The sequence below is a fragment of the Sander lucioperca genome, chromosome 5 (assembly GCF_008315115.2).
Source record: "Sander lucioperca isolate FBNREF2018 chromosome 5, SLUC_FBN_1.2, whole genome shotgun sequence".
NCBI lineage: Eukaryota > Metazoa > Chordata > Actinopteri > Perciformes > Percidae > Sander > Sander lucioperca.
This window is the reverse complement of record NC_050177.1, coordinates 35,818,120-35,842,041: the sequence shown is the minus strand read 5'-3', so window position 1 is coordinate 35,842,041 and position 23,922 is coordinate 35,818,120. Positions and strand designations below refer to the sequence as shown.

General features: G+C 38.1%; 1 protein-coding gene and 2 long non-coding RNA genes across 4 annotated transcripts; all 3 read left to right on the top strand.

Annotated features, from left to right (window-relative positions):
- The first annotated feature begins 2,461 nt into the window (after positions 1 to 2,461).
- On the top strand, positions 2,462 to 8,078 carry LOC116038862. The gene is made up of 5 exons (XR_004102187.2): positions 2,462 to 2,748; positions 3,288 to 3,372; positions 4,721 to 4,790; positions 4,919 to 5,148; positions 7,216 to 8,078. It is a non-coding gene; the product is annotated as an uncharacterized LOC116038862 (long non-coding RNA).
- Positions 5,173 to 6,327, top strand: LOC118495177. Its single transcript, XR_004897502.1, has 2 exons — positions 5,173 to 5,738; positions 5,771 to 6,327. It is a non-coding gene; the product is annotated as an uncharacterized LOC118495177 (long non-coding RNA).
- A 4,646-nt stretch (positions 8,079 to 12,724) lies between the features above and the next one.
- On the top strand, positions 12,725 to 23,918 carry usf1 (upstream transcription factor 1). Of its 2 annotated transcripts, none has more exons than XM_036001713.1 (11): positions 12,725 to 12,743; positions 13,400 to 13,462; positions 13,623 to 13,672; positions 14,851 to 14,963; positions 16,208 to 16,321; positions 19,252 to 19,405; positions 20,871 to 20,958; positions 21,083 to 21,141; positions 21,253 to 21,347; positions 21,740 to 21,868; positions 23,116 to 23,918. In XM_036001713.1, the coding sequence occupies exons 2-11, from the start codon at positions 13,455 to 13,457 to the stop codon at positions 23,203 to 23,205; spliced, it is 900 nt and encodes a 299-aa protein (XP_035857606.1). In that variant the 5' UTR covers positions 12,725 to 12,743; positions 13,400 to 13,454; the 3' UTR covers positions 23,206 to 23,918. The 2 variants fall into 2 exon arrangements, with proteins under 2 accessions (XP_035857606.1, XP_031139402.1); XM_031283542.2 differs by lacking the exon at positions 12,725 to 12,743 and adding an exon at positions 12,808 to 12,933 and having other exon boundaries at positions 13,401 to 13,462.
- The last annotated feature ends 4 nt before the right edge of the window (positions 23,919 to 23,922 follow it).

The window sequence follows — 23,922 nt, the reverse complement described above, 5'->3', positions numbered from 1 at the left end:
AGTTATCCATAGAAATAGTGCATGATTATCAAAAATATCTCCAGATATCTCCAGGTTGCTGGCCACAACTTTTTTTTTAGTTTTTTTTATCTATCTTGTTAGAAGGCACAGTTGTTGGGCATTTCTCTAGTTTTGAACATTGTCATTTGCATTATTTCAATCTAGCACCACTTTCCATTTTTCAAGGCATGGGCATGTTTTTTAATTTCTCTCTGGGGAGGAGGATCCAGGAAATGAAAACATATTATAACACATATCCATTAGTCCTAATGCATTAATGACTAGTACACACTTACTTTCCAGTTACAAGGCTGGAAAAAGACATGCAGGTTACATGAGCCAAGGCCAGAGTCTTTGGTGATTTTAGACCCTTTTTAGGGGTCTCAAAACCCCCTAAATTTCATCTCAGCCCCCCTAAAAAATTTCATACCAAAAAAAAAACGGTTTTAGTTGTTCAAGTTAGAGTTTGTGAACTTGTCTGTTAGTGACAGAGGACAAACAATTACAGGTTCAAAGGGCTTGAAAAAGGTTTAATATCCTGTGTTGCTAATGCTATCCACCTGTAACCCAGTCAAGGAAATGGTTAATGGAGGTGATTGTGCCAGACTCCCGCCTTTGGCTGAGTCTCTATCTAATCTGTCAGAGGGAGAGCAGGATTGTGGTTGTGAAGTTTATCGTTGGTTGTCCCCAGAATAGAAGATGGTTCATGGCGCAGATTAGAACCCAAATTGAAACGTAAGCAACTAAAATTGCTGAATATTAGGGACTGTTAGTTATTTATTTAAGGGGCCACCGGAGGAGTTTTGGGACTTTTAGGCTAAAAAGACTTGACCCTCCTAATAATTTTTCTATGACCCCGTAATCAGTGTTCGACCTACAGTCTGTTGAGATGCCTCTCCAAACGCAGAAACGAAGCGCAGTCACACCATAAAACATTAAGACACGTTGAGAAAAAAGATTCATATTTTGCCGTAATCCAATGACACGGAAAAAAAGTAATCCACAACGATCAGTAGATCCACAAAAAGGGTCACGGTGTATCCAGCAAGGCCTATACGAGCGTCACATTCACCAGCCAGCTCCAAACAGGTGAACGAAGCCTCTCCACTTCGTCATTTAAACAAAGCGTATAAAAGTCCAAATGTACACCAAACCCGCAATCAATTAGTAAGATGACATCACATTTATATACATGGCATTTAGGAAACCTTTATTGCAACGTTGGCACGGCAAGATGTCCAGACTAGTGCAACAGTAATTTTCGTTTTTTGCGTCCTGCTGCTCCCATCGTCAGCCAGGTAATATTTTGCTGTTTTCATGAATAGAAAAGTTGGGTGACCCCCCTCCCAGACTAAAAAATGTTGGGTGACCCTCCCCTCAACAAAGAATAAAAAGACATGACCCTCCCCTATTTTCCTCCAGTGGTCCATTCCATAAATACCGAGTGGTCCCTTAGAACATTGTGTCAAATTGGTCGTTATTACTGTGACTTAGTGTCAGATTTACTTCCATCATAGTGTTAATAGTGTCAAAAAAACGTTTACTGACATTGTTCATTAGGTAGCTCAGAGATTATCGGCTAATGAAATTACTGATTTAGCAGGGGGGGTTAACACTTTTGCAAGGCACTGTATCCATGTCACATTCTCATTAGGGGCTGAGCCCCCCTGAAGGTCTGATCCTAGAATCGCCCCTGGCCAGAGTGATGACCTTCTATGTAGACATTGTGAATTTAGACACAAAAAGAATCAGTTGAGCGTAAAGATAGAAATGAGTAAGTAGATTGGCAGACTGGTAGATACACATAAAAAACAACAGAGGGAGTAAATTATTATGCTCCTAAAAAGCAGATTGATACCATTCTGAAGAGTAAATGTTTATAACCTGCACACATCACAGGTTTAGCAGCATAATCATAACTAACCCAGTCGTTTGCTATTAGAGCAGTAGCAGAATAGATAAAAACGAATTATGTGTATATGACAACAACTCCCATGATCCCACACAACTTAACAACTTCATCATAAGTCCATGGTTTCAATTGAGAGACCCATAGCGGCAGAAAATTGCCTGGTTCAACGAAAATTCATTTCCAGGATAAATGCCTGACATTCCGCGCGTGGCACACGTGCCAGATGTCCATCACCTACTGCTCTCTGTGTGTTGCAGTTTTTTAACTCGCTTCTCTTCAGGACACAACAACACACTTTGAACTACCAAGCTAGACGATGAAAATGGCAAGTTTTGAAGAAACTTTGAATCGTGCAATCATGCAACAAGGCTGTGGATGGTATATCCTAAAACGACTCCAATCTGAATTGTGAATTTTGCAGTATGATGGTTATGGAAAGAAGGTTATGTAGACTCTATTGTTTTTCTCAACACACTGTTTTAATAATGCAATAAGAGTGATCACAAAATACGGTATATCTACACTCTGCAGACACTGAACATTTTAATGCCTGTCCAAAGAGTCTTGCTGTGTGTGCAAAGTAACAAAGTGCAAAACTAAGAAACCATTTTTACATCAGCAATGACCCATGGAACTTACACAAAAACAATCTGTACTGCACAGTACAGCAGCACTTTAAGGCGATCTTCCATCCAACCCTCCCACCCAACTCGACTCCAGCTTCCTTCCTCATTAGGCCCAGCCCAGCCCTGCCCAGTATATCACACTGATTCTAGGATTACTGCCATCCCCTGTTGCAACTGACGGAAAAGAAAAGAACAAAAAGCAAATCAAGGGTAAGACAATGCAATTACATTCACATTTCACATATATTTTGACTGTATATTCTTTTGAAACAGTGAGTAAGACCTTTTGGAACACAGCAACTGTTGTCTGATCATTAAGTTAGGTTGAAGGCTATTTACATGTATCATGACATTAGGGTTCGAAATTGGTTACGGTTTCATAAAAGTGAAATACAAGTCTAATGCATGATCTCATTTAATGGTTTAATGTTTTTACAAGCTTATAAAATTACTTTGCTGCTGCTCGACAAGGGAGGATCAATAACAATATTAAACATGGCATAGCATGGATTTGCTCATGAACACACTATAACTTATATTCAAGAATTCACTTCCATGGTCCAACAGCCAGAGCTGAATACTGTATGTGTCAGAACTGCACATATATTTGTTACTCGTGTCAAGATGAAGATGTAATAATGAACACTTGCAGCATTTGGATTGAATGGTCATTTTAAGTGTCATTTGAAAGTGTAACATGTAGTCATGTGCTCATATAGATGGACATGTTATTTATTTGTTTCCCTCAGTGACTGTACCACGTTTTGTTTTCGTCAAATGTCAGCTGGATCAGCACAATGTACATCTCTTTGTTTCTTCTCTTCCTCCTTATAGGTAAGCTCACTTAAAAAAATAGAAAGGGGACTTTATTTTAAACTAAAATCATAATGAAGTATTTAAATAACCTACTTAGACACATCATCATGCACAAAGTATGATATAACAGTGGACATGAGCAGCTGTGGGCAGTTGAATTTCTAGCTTTGAGATTCAGGAAGACACCATTTTAGTGGTTACTGCTGCTTCAGTAACAATCTTATTGATCAGTAGAACCGGCCTTAATCAGATTTAAGAGATTGGATTACATTTTTACTTAAGAGGTAGTTACATGTTGTAACTTTTGCTTGATGAACAATAGTTACTTCATCTGTACAGTGTTTCTGTGCAGTCAGTGTCTCCACAGGTTGCCTTACAACCACACTGTGATGTCACCTGTCTCCAGGAAGTCACTACCCCTGGGTGTTGTTCTCTAAGAAATCATTACAGCAAGTTACTTCTCCTCAAACCACTGATTTTCATTATTACATTTTCATTTGTGTTAATTTGTTGGCTTTGGAGGTGCTAATATATGTTATTTATATATATATAGTGAGAGTATATAGCTGAGACAACCACGCTCAATATTGCAGTCTATATGCTAAGCTATGCTAATCACCTGCTGGCTCTAGCTCCATACTTAACATGTAGGGACGTAGGAGAATGGTATCAACCTTCTCATCTAACTCTTGGAAAGAAAGCAAATAATTTCCTTAAATCCTGAACTAAGGAAGTGACCATGTTGCTAATCTTACAATAAGACTTTTACAAGAATGATAGTCCATAAGTAATATTAAAACCAGCAAGCAAAGCAAGCTCCTGGTTGAATTAGATCAACTCAAAAATCAGGAAATTATCATTCACGTCAATTTGACATACCTTAAACTATCTCACAGTGTAGTGCCAAAAGAACTGAATTTGGGTGTAAAACTCTAAGGATGATCTTGAAATGCTAATCCAGTTTGACATGGTGTGGTAGAAACCCATAGTATGTATGCTTTAGCATGTATGTTCTAGTAAAACACATCCCCGCTGCATAAACTGTTGTACTCAAAGCATTGTGCAATGAGTGAGCCTATAGTTTTCCACAAGTGCAATTGAATTTGCTGAAATGTGAGTCTTGAAATGTAAACATAGGTTCTTTCCAATATTGCATTGCAATAGCCAACCCGAGTGCCAGAGATAACTCATATGGGTGGGTAACATAAATAAGGTGGGACTAGATAAGGGTGTACGTAATCAAAACCTGAATATAAGACCATTTATCTTCACGATTGTTTCAGTTGTTCTGAAGGCTTACCCAGCTCTTTGTTTTTTATATTACACCATCTCTTATTTATACCAACAAAATGCCGTCTGATTATAGGTTCAACTTCTACCAAAGGCCAAGGGGATTTCGGCATTTTTACGGCTTGCATCACTAACAACAGCCTCAGGTTCAAGCATCCAGCCTTCTCATTAACAACACAGAATGTTCACATTCATTGCATTTATTTGGCATGTATTTGCTGTTGGTTTTGACATTCCTTCAAAAAATTTACCACAACATTGTGATCTATTGAAGGTTGGAATGCTATTATCAAGTCTGTCCAGATTCTCCGCCATTCAACTGTGTATTTATGACATCAAATGGATTCCTGCCGGCTAACCCATCCAAGATGTGCAAGCTTTTTCTCCCAGAACATCCTGTGCTGTACACCAATAAAACCACGAACTACAGCTGCATACTGACGCGAAGAAACAGGAGAGAAGAGAAGCAAATTACCATAGACTACAGTATACGTAGGGGAAAACGTTAGTATTATCTCCCATTTGTACATACCAATTTCTTGCTGAGTGTTCACACTGTAATGAGCATTGGGTGTCCAGCAGCAGGTTAATCCTGCCCTGGTATGGACACATTTTATTAGTGATTAATTTTTTTGTAATTCAATACACCATCAAAGATTAAAAAAAACGTAGCTTTTTTTTCAACCCTTACAAAAGTTTTCTAGAACCCTGATAATTTAATGTTAACAGTCTTACTGAGCATTCAGCTCTTTTGCCTCTAAGCTCTGTGATGAACAATCTAACCTTTGGTAACTTTGCATGTGTTGTTGGCAGTATGAACACACATTTAGAGTCTGATCATTGATTAAAAATTAATGATTAAGTGCTCTTCCATTGTCATAATCCTCATCATCAGAGGCGTGTTCACATCAAACATGTCAGGGGCATTTTCTCTTTTTTTAATTATTTATTGTTTAAATGAATATTATGTATTTATTATTTAAATACATATTCATAATACAATGGCACTAATGTAACTAATTACTGTTAGAAAAGCAATAGTCTAGCAATTTAAATGAATGCAAACAAATTCAAATGTATTATTATTTCTCACTGTCAAAAGGGAAGGGTGGAGATGTGACTGAAGTTAATATTTATGTGATCTTTGATAGAGCTCAAGACACATCATGAAAACACGTCCTATATAACAGTGAACAATAAAGTAATTTCTCTTAACATTACCTGTTATCTCATACCTGTAATAAAAAAAAATCAATAAGCTAAATTTGATTGTACGTTGTAAAAACAACTATAATTCAAGTATCTTTTTCCACAGTGGAACAAAGAAAACAAACTGGTCACTATCCTAAGAGTCAAAAAATCACACATCAGTGATCCATAAATTAAAGACACTGGATCATTTGAAATTTACCATATATTTTCCACACTGTTAAACATTTTAAGCTGGTTGAACTTAAAAAGCTGCCTTAAATATCTGAGCTAACATAACTTAATTAGAATACATTAAAAGTAGCCTTATGAGTTGTGAACATTTAAAACCAACAGGGTAAAGTTTAACTAACTTGAGAAAGCAAATTCAATTAACTTAAAATATTGAAAGTCCAATATTGTAAAAAGTAAGATTTCATGTCTTATTTTTAATTATAAAGCAAGTCGAGGTGCTATATAAATACTGTGAAAGTATCAAAATGCTTAATCCACAGAGAAATGCACACATCTGTATTCAGAAACGGGGCCTTTAAATGAGCACTCAGGACTTTTGACCAAAACTGATGTCACAGCTATGCTTTGTTACAGGTATATTTAGACAGATAGTGATATAAAACAATGTGTTTCCTGAATATTAAAGCATGTAAACATGTTCTAGTAGAAACCCGAAATACAAGTATGAACCTAAAAGTAATATGGGACCTTTAAGTAGATATTGAAATTAAATATTGAATCAACAACTGTTCAGTCATTCTGACAAATTTCATTGCTTTCCTTTTACACTTAGTTTGAAGAGTCAGTTTGAAGAGTCGGTTCTGAACTTAGAGCAGTGGCTGCTGTTGAAGCCACTTTGTACCAAAGTTAGTACAGAGACCACATGAGGCTGCTCCCATTGACTGTATTAAATGGGTACAAGGAGTACCATAACTTGTCTTAACATGTGATAATGACATACAGCAAGTTTCAAGCATAAAAGTCTTCTTTAAACTACAAAAAGAAGGGTCTCCAGAGAGTTTTAACTCTCACACAGTGCATAGTGGAAAGTCTATTAATATGCTGATGATGTTTCTTTAATACTCATCATTTCAAGTCAAAATACAACTTGGTTTAAAGGTTCTGAAGAGGTCTGAAAATAAAAATTACAAAAAGCATTTTGACTTAGTTCTTTATGTTAGGTTATTGATAAAATATGAGTTGATTCTACTTAATTCCTGTATAATGCTATACACTGCCAAAATCTGGCACTGGAACTACAATGCGCTGTACCAGTAGCACCAGTGTTTACATACATATAACAGCTCAGCAAAATGAGTGTTACCGAACTTAATCTCTCTCTCTCTCTCTCTCTCACTTTCCCTTCAGAACGCATCTCACCCTGTTCTGGCACCAAAGGCTACCTGCTACATCGATCTCCAACCTTACAATGGCCTGTAGTGATTCTGTCTCTGTGGAGGGTCCTCGGTAGCCAAACAACATGAGGGATTAGTTGTGGAAGCTTTGACTAACATAAATGTATTCATTTTCTTTGATAAACTAAATAAATCTATATCCAGATTTCTATGGAAAGGCAAATCCTCTAGAGTTAATCTTTCAACCCTTCAGGCCTCAAAGCCAAAGAAGGATTTAATCTTCTCAATTTTAAATGTTATTACCTTGCAGTTTAATTGTGTTCAATATGTGCTGATTGCACTCTGAGGACAACGAGACGAGACATCACTTAAAGGGTGTTTCCATAAAGCACTTCCTTTTCCTAGCCACTAAGAAAACACTCTTAACTATCACCAAGAATCCTATTATTCTAAACTTCTTTGCTGCATGGCAAGATGCCCACACTATCATATGGGATAACCCCAACATCCCTTGCCCTATTGCAGATGGAACAGTAAAAAACTGGGTTTAATAGCAGCACAGAAACAGTTGAAGATTTACACGTCCAAGATAACTTCCCAAATGTTTGACAATTAACTGAAAATTTAGGCTACCAAATCATAATTTATTTAAATTTTCAAATTAGACATTGGGTCTGCAATTTCTAATATTTGAAACAGCAACTTCCCAATCTATGATAAGGTCGATTAAAAACAGATTGGAATAAGATCTCCAATGCATTTACAATGATGATGATTAGTGTAATATCCTCGAAAAAACTGAAACTTCATCTGACCCTAGGGTCTGGATATTGGGAGACATACAAGGACCTAAAGTGAGCCATAGTAAAAAAAAAACACTATTACTGCATGTATGCGTGCACAGCTGGGAAAAAGTTTATTTTAGCCTACAAAACTGTAAATCTGAACGTTCTCCATCGAATTGGTAATAGTTAAATTTTACATCTTATAGTACACGTGAAAAGATCTTTCCTTTCATCTTTTTGGCCTTACTATCATCATTACACCTCCCTGGCTAGTGAAGTAGCATGAAAATGTGTCTTCTGGCTTGGACTGGCTCAATGCTGTAATATGTTGTATTTATGTATATATATCAGGACCAGTGATGGGAATAACGACGTTATAAATAACGGCGTTACTAACAGCGTTACTTTTTTCAGTAACGAGTAATCTAATTGATTACTCTACCCATTTTAATAACGCCATTACCGTTACTGCCAAGAAATGCAGCGCATTACTATAATTTAAGCTGTTTTTTTCATCAGACCAACTAGATCTCTGAGCCGAGGGGCAAAGACTTTTTTTACTGTTCTTCCTTGGTTAGTGGGCAGTGCACGAGACAAGCGCATAAATGCTGACGATTGGCTGAGGTTGAGTAAAATGTCATGGTAAGCCAATCAGAGGTAGGGTTGGGCGGGTGTTCGAAAGCACGCATAGTCGGACACACAACGAACAACACAAGCGAGTCAGTCAACGAGAGACAGGTATGGCGAGCCCAAATAATCCAAAAGTAGCCTTCTCTAAATGGAAGTATAGCCATTACTTTTCCCTCCAAGAAATTAAAGGAACGAATGTAATCGTGAAATGCACATTATGCCCTGGGCAAATGTGCCTATCCACGTCGGTGTTAAGTAATTCAAACTTACTCAAACATCTTTCAACGTTTTATTTGCACTACAAAGAGTGTATATATTTGTTATTTATTTTTGGTATAGTGCTTAACAAGCATAATTTAATTTTGCCCAGTTGTGGCCTGTTGAGGGGCAATAAATATTAAAAGTTCCAAAACATCTATTGTGTTATTTGTATCGATCCACTATATAAACATAATATCTACATAGGCCTACATGGCATTTGATTGGAGGCTAGTCTCACTTTGTCCCACAGCAACATTAAAATAGTTTAGATTTGTGTACATTGTTTCTGTTAATAATGTATTGTATTAAGTGTCCATTTCATTATAATATTCAAATTTATCATAAATAATTGCGTTAAAGAGGGGTGGAGGTGGGGTCACATTTGAGCATTTAAAAATGTATTTGAAAGTAACGCAATAGTTACTTTCTGAAGTAACCAGTTACTTTTATAATTTGTAACTGAGTAACTAATTTAGCTACTTTTTGGAAGAAGTAACTAGTAACTGTAACTAATTACTTTTTTTAAGTAACTTGCCCAACACTGATCAGGACCATATACCTTACTTAATTGATTTTTATGAATGTTTTCTTCAATTTTTTCAATTGTAAACAAGTGAGAAATTGAAATGGGTTGCAGGGGTAGGGGGTTCATTGTTTGTCTTTCTCATGTGTATTTATATATGAAGAATTGCTCTTTGGCTTCAATAAAAACATCTTTAAAAAGAAAGAAAGAAAGAAAGAAAGGTATTCATTTGCATTTAACTGTTGTACATTTGCACTGTTTCTAGAAGTTAAAAAATATGTGATTTTGTTTTATTTCGCTCACAAAAAATGCTAATTTTGACAACAAGCAATCTGCTCTCACTTCCTAATCTGCACATCTTTAATAAATAATACAAAATATTGAATAGTACATACATTTAGTGTTTTAACAGCTTTCTTGTTGTTAGAGTACAGAATTGGTTTAATGTACTGTTTGCAATCAAATTTTAAAAAACTAAGAACAAGGCTAAGTCCCTCTCTGTGCATGCATCACAGAGTCAATTCTGTAGCACTCACAGGCTCATGTTTATAAAGGTACTGGAATAACTTAGTGTTTACTTCGATCAATAATTCTACCTGAAACATTCACTGCACATCTAACTTTTACAGTAATGTCTTTTAGAGGATACAATCACCCTTTAGGACCTACAGAGAAGACAACATCAGCCTTAAGGTCTGTTGCCAGCTGTTACAGATGCATTGGTGTAGCTCAGTGGTTACTAATTCACTTAGGAGTGTTGCTGATCTCCATCCCTTCGCAGGATCAAACCACATGCACTGCCCAATCTTTTCTCTCCATCTGTTCTGACTTGCTGTCCATAATTCTGTTTAGGACTCTGTACATCAGCCTCGGCTCGGTCTTCCAGATGCCAGGACCTCTTGCTGATCTATTGTGGAACCATAGACTGTAAATATTATTCTATGTGTGGAACCAAATAGGCCTACAGAGCATCACATCAGCTGCAAGACTATTAGTGTAACAGGGCAGGGATATCATCCAGTGAATATTATCAATTGACCACCAGAGGCAGACAAACACCAGGGGGAGATTAAAACTGGGGTCTTTCAGTAAAAGAGGTGATAACGAGTTGTGTGAAATGGCTCTTCTTGCGACCACACACAGAACGACAGGAAGTCAGGGGTCAAAGGTTTCAGTGATCCCCACAACCTCTATCTTCAGTCGGGATTGTCTGGTCTTCTTTCGCATTGCAGCCTGATATCTAAATTGCATTTAAACATTTATTTCCTAACATGACTCAAGACCTTTTTTTAATCGTTAGAATCCACTATTCAACTCTGCAGACATATAGACTAATGAGTAGTTCTTCTTTCAAAATAGCGTTGACCTTTGGCTTCTTATAACTGTGTAAACAGTTTGAAATATTTGTCATTTTAACTAAAATAAAAACTATTATTGAAACAGAAGACTGCTTGGTTAATTCGGATAATACCTTCAGATAATATCATGTTATGTTCAGCATATGATGTTGGTTTGACTATGAAAAGAATGATTGATTAGACTTCTGTAATCTGCTCACTAATTAACGGACTAATAGGCTCAGCACTACCACAGGGTCTTAAGCTAATTCACTGAATTGACCCCACTGGGATTTTTTAAAACATTGATTACCTTTTATAATCACAGGATTGACAATGAGTCTCTCACTAAAAAGTCATAAATGTGGACTGCTGCTCTGGCAATTCCTAAAAAAGCCAACACCTTTTACCTGAAATCTTCCCACTCTCTAAGTCAGCAAAAGTTGCATTTATGGAGCACTAATCTTTACAATGCGTTTCTATTCATGTCACACATATGGCTGCTAGTTTTTATTGATAAAAGTAACCAAATCCTTTAATGAGAACAAGTCCCTGTCTGTTATGCATCACAGAATAGACTTTAAAAGACCCACATGGCTCATGATAATGGAAGACAGTTTCCCACAAAACTCGTTGCATCGGTATAGAGCAGTGGTTATCTCAAACTTCAAAGCCATTTTAATAGTTTGCTTTCAATTCCTCCCCGGGTACAAATCTAGACCGTGTCAGTACGTTTTTTTGTCCCTCCGATTTCTAACTGCACAGCAATATCCAACTTACAGTAATGCTTTCTTGAAGAGGTGTGAAACACTTTGAAATATTTTCTCAACAGCAATGTTGCACGTTCAGAGCAAAAACCAACATCCAATAAACAGTCTATTTCCTGCTCCTACAAATGCGCCGGTGTAGCTCGGTGGTTATTACCATAGACATATGTAGAGTAGACGCCGCATCGACCGCTACTGCCTACTGGCGTTGACGAGCTCTATACGTCTATGGTTATTACGCTCGCCAAGTAATTTTACTTATGGTTCCACTTCCAGCCCTCCCCGGGTTCAAACCATGGGCGCTGTCGAGTATTTTCTCTCTGACCGATTTCATACTTCACCACAACGTCCAACTTTTACAGTAATGCCTTCTTAAAAAGGATAAAGCACTGTTGCAGACCTTTGAAGTTGTTTTTCCACAGCAGCGTCCCTTTAGGGCCAACACTAGCAGACACCAGCTGCTGTTACAGGCTAGCTATATAAGGTCTGTTTCCTTCGATTGTAGATGCACTGGTGTAGCTCAGTGGTTACTTCGACCAACAATTCTATATGAATTATGATCTCCATTCCTCTCTGGGATCGAAACGCGGGCGCTGTCCAGTATTTTACTGTCTTTCATTCTGTTAAGAACTCTCAAACAAATCTTGCATACCAGCATAGCCTACCATTGATTTGTTGTTGTTACTTTCATTGTATCCCTTTGCGGTTGCATTTAAATACCGCCTATCATATAATGTTAGTGTTCTACAATGACTAAAAGTAGGCTACTAATTAATGCTGTAAAATTTCCCCTAGTGTTTTACTATTATCTTGGATTAATATTAGTGCTGCATTATTTTATGCTGCATTTTAAGGCTAGATGTTTAAGGTTGTGCCCCACTGGACAGGAGGTATAATTGTCATCTGAAAAGATCAGAGACAGACAGCTGCTAGAACTGCTGAATCCTTTCTTTTTAATTATATAATGTATTTACCCCTTAACCCTTGCTATACTGTATGTAACTGCTCTTTGTTATGCAACTATTTTGCAATAAAAACTAAACTAAACAATAAAGTTCCTCAACGACCTGTCTCCACTGAAAATGAGGCACTATCAACCACAGACCGTGGGTCAGATATTCGCGTTGCCTTGATCAGAACTGATCTGAAATCGGGGGGATTAATTTCCTGTCGCGCATGCGTTTAGTCGACATCGACGCAAGTCTGTTGACAAATATCGGGGGAGGGACCACTGCGGCGTAAGTAGATCTTTGTTCATACTGGAATATATTCAACATAATTTGACACACATTTTAGCCTCTTATATATCATTTTAAATCGTATGTATTTGTTATTGCGGACACTGCGACCACAAAGTTAGCGGAACAAAAAGTACTTGGTTAAACATCTGTAAAAACCGCTGGGGCCGAGTGTTAATGTAGCAGAAAGGTACGATCCGTGTCAAGTTAGCAACAATGAAACGTAATTTTCGGTGTGAATCTCCAAAGCAAAATACTTGTTTACAACGTCTATAAAAATCTATGTAAATGAAAGACTTTTAAGAGTTAAAATACAGACATCATTCATGAATTATATTAAGTAATTGAAAACGCGTTTTCATAATACTGTTTTCATCACACACATCACACTCTTTTCTTTTCTTTTTTCTTTTTTTTTGTTCGGAATGCTTTAATTTTGAATGCAAAGACGGTCAGTTTCCGTTATCGTCCATGGTAATGTTCGCTGCTCTGACTCAGCTCGCACAGCCTCACAGCTAGCTACCAACAACAACCCTATTCTTCTAGGTTTCATCTTTAGCGTCATTGTCGTTTAAAGGCATATCGATAGTCAATATAGTCTAGTTTTGAACAAATTGTCTTCCGTCTTTTTGTCAAACTTATGAACTTGCTTCACAGTCTGGCTGGTGGCGCGAGTGAAGGCGGTCTCCTCGGCAAAGACTGTCGGCAGAAATGAAGAGGTGAGTGGGACTGTAACGTTAACACGCGCCATTGTCAACTAATAACCTGAACAACAAAAATACGTTGAGAGACTAGGCTACCGCTCCACTGACTAGCTAGTAGTTAATGAATCAATCAGCTAATGTAACCGCAACATCTCTTGTATTTCCATGTGTGCAGCCAACAGAAAAGCCCTGATCAAGATGGGAGTGTTACCGTCAACGAGGAAGGTAAAACAACAACAACAACCTGTCATTATTTCTTATTAAATCAGTGTCACTATCTTAACTGTGTTGTGAAAAAGTATTCAAAGTGATTAAATATGTACCAAGGGTACGTTGTTTGTTTTTCATAAGTCAATAGGGTTGAGCGATATTGACAAAATGTGATATTGCGATATTGATTATGAATATTGCGATATCGATATTTTTAAACATGTATGTAAAATTACAAAAGTTACGCGAAAACACATCAAAATAGATTCATAACAAATTAAACAAGTTCTCTTACAACACAAGGTTTATTTCAACTGACGGTCATATTGGACTGGTACAACATGAATAAATAAATAAGGACCATGTCTACAGAACAGGACATGTTTTACTGGTTGTACAGTATAAAATATATAAATAAAGAGAACAGGACACAACTTTTCTTTCTCTTCTCTGATTCGTTCCGTTTTGTTGTCTCTATCAATTTCTTCACTTATACTGTCACTTTGTCGAAATATACACACACGTGGCACGCTCCATAGGGTTAGTCACGTAGTGGACCCGTGCTCTGACGTGCACTAACATGTGCAAGTTGCACGGTAACTGGCCAATGAAACATGATCATTATAGCGTTTCAAGGGGGCTCTAAATCAAACACAACTAAGCCACACAGCCAACGGACGGGACGCAGCGCTCCACAAAATAAACAAATAAATTGCATACTTATTGCGACACTTTCGATATATTGCGATAACGATATTGAGTCAATATATCTTGCACCCCTAGATATAATATTGTGCAACATGATATTGCGATAACGATATTGAGTCGATTTATCTTGCACCCCTATAAGTCAAACACCCCAGTATCAGGAATTGTCTAATCCTTAATTAGTGGTGGTTCAGGCTTTTAATGCTGTATGTTTTTGAAATGTCTTAGCCCAATCCAGTGAAACCCTTTGAAGTCAACATGAGTGTATGTACTAAACATTTTAACCATGAAAACATGCTGTAGATGCTCAGTGTATATCATTTCATGTCACACGTTTTAGACTACTTTGTAACAGCACACATGGTTGTGTGATTATACCTGAAGCACTAATGATATAGTTTTAAGCAGTCTTAAAGCTGTTGTTTACATTAGCTATTTTTGACAACTACAAAGTTAACATGTTATGTGGTTTTGTGCTCCTTCAGGGTCTGTAGCCACGGCAGAGGACCCGGCAGCTATTGCCACGATTCAGTCCGCTGCCACCTTCACTGACCAACCCATCAAATATCTCTTCAAGACAGAAGGAGCCGGCGGGCAGGTAGGAGAAAGTAATAACAACAGTATTTTGAGATGGTTTTGATTTGTTATTTAAAATTTGGCAAGACTTTACCTGACATGTTCATTGTGATGTAATACACATAACCACAAATATACCTGTGGACGTCTGCAGCGGGGGAACTCTCATTCAGGAAAATCTTTCTGGACATGCTATACACACAGACAGCAATCAGGCAGAGACAATACAACAAATAATACAGGGTTTCCGCGGGGTCTTAAAAAGTGTTAAAAAGTCTAAAATTTAAAAATCATAATGTTAGGCCTTAAAGAGTCTTACATTCGCTGAAGTATTGTGTTCTAGGTCTTAAATAATTTAAACAGGTCCTAATTTTCCTACGTTCATGCAACACAACCTCTAATACTCTTTTTTAATTCTGTGGTGTTGTAGTTCTTTCTTTCATTAGTCCAAATAATTTCGCTGTATTACGACTACAAATGAGACCAACATGCAACTTATTTATTGTTGGCGCGAGTCTCTTTCGGATTGTACCACAGACATAAAACAGATTTTATTCTTCAGCTATGGGGAAGTTCAAGTTTAACGATACTTGTCTTAAAAAAACAGAATTCAAGGCTTAGTTGATGTTGTGATAAAGGTCTTAAATTTCATTCATAATGGTCTTAAAAAGGTCTTAAAAGGTCTTACATTTGACTTGGTGAAACCTGCAGAAACTCTTTAATAGATTTTGGATTAATATTGTAGATATAGAACTGAAAAGCAAGGCCAAAGCACACTGGAGTGAATTGTGATTTAGATTGTTCCACTAGTTGGGTTAAAGCAATTTAAGTAATAGACATCCACTCCTGAATCCTCGGGATCTCTAAAAGACCTTGGGGGTCACAGTACTGACGACTGTAGCCACACCAAACCTAAAAAAAGAAAAAGAAAAAAGAAAGTAAGAGCCAAAAGCAGCTCCTTTAATTGGCCGAACAGTCATCACAAGGTCCCCCCCAGGCTGTCCTTGTTTATCAGGTTCAGCAGGCTTCTGCTTCGGTCCTGGAAACACAATTTTTCATTGTGAGCAGAAAATAGCAAATTCTTGATAATTGCGCCAGAATGCCAGTCACATTACCCCCTGGTCTCAGTACTCATGACCCAATTCACTTAATGGAGACCTAAAAGTAGAAGTTAGATTTAGACTCTGTATCTGTATGCTCTTATTGCTCTACAGCTGTGTATATATGTCACCTCAGTGATAATGAAATATAGACTCTGTGCACCAGGTGACCTACAGAGTGATCCAGGTGTCAGATGGCCAGTTGGAGGGGCAGACAGATGGAGCTGCAGCGGTCAGCCTGGTCACTGGTTTCCCCGCAACCACCCAGACTGTCACACAGGTTAGAACGACACTGACTAACTCTATAAGCATGCCTTTCTGATCTCTATTAAAGACTATGCTATTAAGTCACCTTTCAACCCTGATGTTTTCATACTAAAATCGAGCTGAGTTTATTTTGTGCGTTCCATTTGTACTCGGATGTCGGATTTTCCGAGGTCAAAGTCGGAAACGCCCCCCTGAACTCGGATTCCCGAGCTGGGAAGTCAGACAACCTCACAGTACCCCAAGCTCAAAATCCAACATGGCTGCTCCGTGCATAAACAGCAGTGAACGCTGTAGTAATATACAGTTTATTAGCACTTCTGTCTTATTTGTGTCTCATTAAATCAGTCGTACACACAGTGCTGTCCAACTTCTATCTGTGGACATTTCGCTACGCTGTTTGGAGCACAAAAGTGGCATAATTCGTTGTTATCAACTGGTAATGCTAACAATGGCTAACCTGGCTAGAGCTAACCCCACAGTGAAAATCCGACTTGTTAAATGGAACACGTTCAACTCGGGTGTGGCGTCATTCCCAGATCCGGCTTCCGATGTTCCGAGGTATGGAACGCACTATTAGACACAGGATGCACGGATTCGCTAAACTCTATTTATCATTAGTAAAGAGCACTTTATCAAACATTCAGGTAGGTGTTTCTCATCTTAGCTGACACTGACCATCACTTACACTGGTAATAACTTTGGCAATCATATCCAGCATCACTTCACTGGTTACCAGTCCAGTATAGAATTCAATTTAAAATCCTGGTCCTTACTTTTAGAGCCCTGCACGGTCAAGTTCCTCCCTACATCTCTGACTTGATTCAGCTTCATACTCCCACCCGAAGTCTGAGGTCATTAGGTCAGAAGCTAGAGGTGTTGAAAACAATCGATGCATCGAATCTTGGACATAGACGATGCTGCATCGATAATCGACCGGGCCATAATCGATTTTTTTCTATTTACAATTTAATGTATGCCTAACAACATTTCTGTTATGGTTTGCACATTCAGGAAGTGCCATGTGCTCAGTGCTGTAGTTTTATGTATCCAATTTATTTTTGAAGCTTGAAAAGCTATGAATTAAATATCCTATATGGCTTTAATAGAAAAATGTATTTGACGCATCGTGATGCATCGAGATATCGATTTGAATCGAATCGCTGACATGATAATTGTAATCGGATCAAATTGGGACATCAGTGAAGATTCACACCTCTATCAGAAGCTATTAGTGGTTCCCCGCACTCATTTTTAAACTAGAGGGGACCGATCATTCCATCAGTGGCTCCTAGGCTGTAGAATGTCTTGCCTCCCTCTCTACGTTGTGTGAATTCTGTCGAATCTTTTAAAAAGCAATTGAAGGCTCTGCTATTCAAGCAGCCTTTTGGTTAGTCAAGGTTTTTGTGGTTGTTTGTTATGTTTTCTATTTGTATTTCAATTTTCTTGTATTTAATTTGTTGTATTGTATTAAATTTTATTGTGAAGCACTTTGTTATTTTTATCTGTGAAAGGTGCTCTACAAAAAACTTTACTTACTTACTTACTTACTTACTTACTTACTCTAATTAATTCTGTGGGTAACTTGATGACTAGAGGCTAACTTGAGGCTAAAACATAGCTTGTGTGTAGTCTGGTTAAAGTGCTTTCTGCAGCCAGTGTCTGTCTCACGTTGCCAGACCTATCTCCACAGGGCTGGGGTATGGTCTGGCTACACCGTTTATTTTTTCTGCAATAGGGGGAAAACGCTCTGACTTGTTTATTTTTTTTTTTTAACCAATCACAACCATCCTGGGCGGTGCTCAGCCCTGGATGCAGCAACGGGGCCCTTGCAAAATAGATAGCAGGGATAGCGGAAGTAGAGAGATGGATGTCAGGCTTTATCCCAGCAATGTACATCCGTTGAGCCAGACTAGTACTCGGCCAAAGATTGTTTGTGATGGACGAAACTCTGCTCCGTAACACCACTGTACAACCACAAGTGGACCTGTGGTTCTCACAACTCCACCAGAGTGATACATCTTCTCTGTTGTTGATTGTGTCCTACCAATTTCAGAAGTCACATTCTCCCTGTTAAATTTTAATTCATATCATATCACTAATTTAAGCCTCAGAAAATTAAGTTTTGAACACAGACATCCAGTATTTGGATCAACTAACTTAAAAAAAAATACCTAGGCTACAGCTGTTATTTCAACGTGTTTGATACATATGTATTACCACAAACACTTGGTTGGGACATCCTAAGCAATCAAGGAACAAAATGGTAGGGATGTCCCACCCCAGTGTTTGTGCCCACAACTCTGAACTCTAACCTATGTAATGCAACACCAACCCCCAAACACATTTTGTTTTAAACCTATGACACAAGTCTTCTCTTGTTTGGAAAACAATAACTTGGAAAAGCTAAATACCTTGCTATCGAGAGTAGATGAGGCGACAGATTAAACGGGTTCCGTTACTCCCCTTCATCACTGATATTCAGCACTGTGAATGTCATCAAAAATGTAAAGGCTGATAATATGTTGGAGGGTGGAACTTTCCTCTTAGTAAGCGGTGACCTTGATTCACCGCTATTGGTCATCAGTTGGCATTACATGTCATTGATTAACTAAGTTTTTCTATTTCTCAACCCTGATGTGATGTCATTTACTTACATTTTTTTTATTGCAACTTCATTGCCCCCTAACTTTATCTGTAACTATTTTTGTCTCAGCGCACTTTATAGTTACCAATTATGTTTGGTGTATGTTGAGCTTTATTTTGTGGTTCTTTCATGCTCAGTTTTTGTATACAGTATACTTGTGTCTAGTAAATATACATTTTTAGTTATTTAAAGTTACTTGTGGATTTACACTTCCTGATAGATTTGATCTCTCATTTCTTTTGTACCAGTTGAACAGTGCAACACAACTAACAGTGGAGTTAATGTCTCTTTGATGTCAGGCTGTGTTCTCCCAGCCTGAGGGGTTGGAGGGAGACAGCAGCACAGAGACGCAGTACACCTACTACCCTGCCACCATCGCAGACGCCACCACTGGCACCATGGTGACTACAGTGCAGGCCTCTGACACACTGCTGGGCCAGACCACACCCACGGGTAATTACTGCCTGTATATAATCATATATGGCACAGTAAAATGCCATTTTCAGAAACAGGGTTTCCGCGGGGTCTTAAAAAGTTTTAAAAAGTCTAAAATTTCAAAGTCAAAATTTTAGGCCTTAAAAAGTCTTAAATTCGCTGCAGTATTGTGTGCTAGTTCTGAAATAATTTTAAACAGGTCTTCATTTTCTTACATGAATGTAACACTACCTCTAATGCTCATTAGTGGTGGGCGGATCAATCTAAATATCGATAATATCGATACCAATGTTGGTATTGATATTGGTCAATACCAGTGCAATGAGATCGATACTTTAGTTTTAGTTTCTCTCCAGTGTGCACTGCTGCAGTTTCATCAAAGAGGCGACCTGGCTGTCTGTGTCTGTGTACTGTAAGTGCTGCTGCTGTCACAGCGCAGAGCAGGCACACTTTGCTCCTCCTCCTCCCCCCCTCTTGTGATTTGATGTTGTACCATCACGTGACTTAGCAGCACCAGGCACACAAGCAAGCAAGCAGCCGTGGCCCGGCGGCGGTCAGCAGCACACACACACACACACACACACACACACACACACACACACACACAAGCAGGACAGAGACGGAGCAGAAGAATGGCAGAGAGGAGGAAGTGCGCTGTGTGGCTATATTTTCAGGCCAAAAAGGAAACAACGGCAAGCTGTATAATTTGTAAAAAGGCTGTAATATACAGTGTTAACACAACGTATTACGTATTACGACTACAAATGAGACCAGCATGCAACTTATATTGCAGCCAATCTAGACACCAGTCCTATAATGCAAATGAAGAAATTGGGAACGATGTTTCTGGACTGACATCTGACTTTTTTTATGTTGTGAAATATAGAGGAGAAATATGAGTCTATTTTTTTTTCATTGCCCATAACTTGAAGGCTTTATAGTGTATAAACACAGACAGACAGACACTGCCCCACACTTCTAGTGGGTCATAAGTGATGATTGAGAGGGATTATTTTTGCATGAGCCCTATACATTGTTTTTTAGGAAAATCCTACTCATTGTGCCTTTTAATTATCATTCAGTTCAATTCAATTTTATTTATAGTATCAAATCATAACAGGAGTTATCTCGAGACACTTTACTGATAGAGTAGGTCTAGACCACACTCTATAGTTTACAAAGCCCCAACAATTCTAGTAATTCCCCCAAGAGCAAGCATTTAGTGCGGCAGTGGCGAGGAAAAACTCCAATAAAGTTAAAAAATAAACAAAGATAATGGAACAGTGAATACAAATGGTAGTCGTAGTAGTTCATGTCATAGCAGGGCGTTACAGGATGTAGCGTGGCACAGCAGAGCATAGCAGGACGTAGCAGGACGCAGCAGGGTTCAGCAGGACGCAGCAGGACACTGCAGGGCACCGCATATGCTATATGTCTACTAACAATTATTCCCTATAGCTGACAATACGATTTTATTTTACAGGGCAGCTTTATGTGATGATGTCACCCCAGGAAGTTTTGACGAGTTCCAATCAAAGGACAATCGCACCTCGCACTCAGCCATACATAGCGTAATTACATCATAATTGAACAGAAATACAGTACTTTTGCATTAATGCACAGCTTAATGCCGAAATTATTTTACGTCCGGCAAGTCACCCTAACTTAATATCTTTGTTCTAATCTGTTGTCTAGAAAGCAAGAGGCTCCTCGGGGTTCCAGAGATGATAAACGGCGAGCCCAGCACAATGAAGGTTAGTGCCCACATCCAGGGTGGTCCATCCAGTTGAAGATATAGCTGTATTTTACTAAAATATCTGAGCAGACATAATTGATAGAGTCAATTTTAAATGTTGTTCCAACAGTTGAGCGCCGGCGCAGGGACAAGATAAACAACTGGATTGTCCAGCTGTCAAAGGCCATCCCAGACTGTAACATTGACTATACCAAGACGGGACAGGCAAGTCCAGCTAAGACTCCCACTCCACTCTGGCAAAGATATTAAATCCAGTGAAGGAATGTTACTCTTTAGATGTCCTATTCGCAAACAGTTTAGATTCCAAAAAGGATAAACTTCATAGACTTTATTGTCCCCAAAGGGGAAATTCTTTGTCACAACACTGAATGTTATAGACAGCACGCTTACAGAAAAAGTACAAACATAACAGAATGACATGCATTAAAATAACACAAACAGATAACACAGACAAAGTGGCACTGGTGGGTTTTATCTGGGTGTTTTTGTTGAGGGGATTATAAATTAAATACATTATTACTGTATTAGTTACTGTACATTAAAAGGGACTGAGGGCAATTTCTTTGATTTTTAAGTTGCCTTGTGTTTTGTTTTAGAGTAAAGGAGGGATCTTGTCAAAAGCCTGCGAGTACATCAAGGAACTCCGACAGAGCAACCTGAAGCTGGGGGAAGATATCAGCACTCTTGATCGTCTCAGGATTGACAACCAGCTACTTAGACAGGAGGTATGTCTGCATGTGTTTTGGCACTAATACTGTCAAGTGTCATTACTTTTTGTCACTGCACAAGATTTGAAACATTGACCATTTAGATAATTCTCAGTCAAGTAGAAAGAAATGGCAACCGTATACACATGTACACCAACAATGGAAATGGGGATGTTTGACTTAATCACTGTCAGCAATTCAATTAAATTTTATTTATAGTATCAAATCATAGTTAGAGTTATCTCAAGACACTTTACAGATAGAGTAGATCTAGACCACACTCTATAATTTACAAAGACCCAACAATTCCAGCAATTCCCCCAAGAGCAAGCATTTAGTATGACCGTGGCGAGGAAAAACTCCCTTTTAGGCAGAAACCTTGAGTGGTGAGAAAAACTCCCTTTTAGGAAGAAACCTCGGACAGACCGAGGCTCTTGGTAGGTGGTGTCTGACGGTGCCAGTTGGGGGTGTGATGAACAGTGGCAATTATAGTCACAATAAAGATAATGGAACAATGACTAGAAATAGGAGTTGTAGTAGTTAATGGCGTAGCAGGGCATAGCAGGACGTAGCAGGGCACTGCAAGGCATAATCAACCCCTATGACAGATAGGTGGTCTGTGTGAATGCAGTACTCTTGTGAATGTAGGTCTTGGGGAAAAAAAGTTTTTGCCCAACCTCCACAGTCTACATGCAAAACTTTATTACTTATCGATTATCAAAATAGTTGTCTAATCGATTGAGTAATCTTTGTAGCTGTAATTGATTTCATGGAGCAAAGTCTTGTAGATGTTGCTTTCTGTTTGCAAACTTTATTTTCGGAGGAGCTGATAGAGTGATGTGCAGGTGAAACGACGTCTAGCCAACATGTAGTTTTTAAATGAAAAACTTTATTTCAATGGAATTCAATGTATATATTTGCAACATATAACAAATTCTACAGCACATCCTAGACATTTCTTGGCAAAAATCGGTTAAAAAGTAAAATTCCATACATACATTACAGTGTTATTATGCTGGTTTACCAGCAATGTGCCACTGCAATAATTGTGATTTGTTTAACTTTCAACTTAGATATGTCTATTTAAAGCCAGAATATTACTTATAAAGCTTGTAGCTGATAGCAACATTCTAATAAAAGACCAATTATCATCCCAATGTAGTAACTTAGTCATGGTTATTGTATACCTGATAGAAAGTCATAAATCAGCGCATGAGGCATTATTACTACATTATTACGGTATTCTCTGTGTTGCTGTTGCTCAGGTGGAAGACTGGAAGTCCAAAAATCAGATCCTGAGGAACCTTCTGCGACAGCATGGCATTGTGGGATCCTCCAGCACAGACCCCCAGTGAGAAGCCTGATGCCAACGGGTATTTGAAGACAACCATATATGGGCCAAAAGAGTACTTGAAATGCTTTGAGATACTTTATTTGTGGTCAAGAGTGCATGAAATAGGGGGAAACAATTGAATATTGTCATTGATATTCAAATCCAGCTTCTTCGCCTAATGACACCCTTGAATATTATCTTTAAAGCTATTTACAAAATTGAAATCATTTGCCTGGTGAATACCACCTAATCATAATAACATGATGTATTTAAAGAGAGGGAAAAAAACATCAATTTCAGTTACAGAAGTCATCAATTTAATCAGTTTTACAAAGCCCTCATTGAATGCCTTCCTCCACAAACATTATGATTGTTAAAGCTCCATTACAGTGAGCTCTAAAATATGACCAACTACTCATGTCAGTTTCTTTTTTTTAACCTTTGCAGTACTTTGCTTCTCTGTATCAATGTTTTAATGTATTAATGTTTTTCTAAATGTCTTAGAAAAACATTATAGTCATGCTTTGATCATCTGATCAACATCACTTTGACCAGTTGATACCAAGTTTGCATCCAGTTCATAGTTCAGCTCTTTTGCTTTGTATTTTTGTATGTTTTATGAAACCTTACTGGGGACAATAATTGCATTGCAACAATGTAACTAACTAAATAAACAGGGTTTGGTAAGCATTGCATTGTAGTTAGACTATGTAAGTCTTTATATAAAAAAAAAAATCAA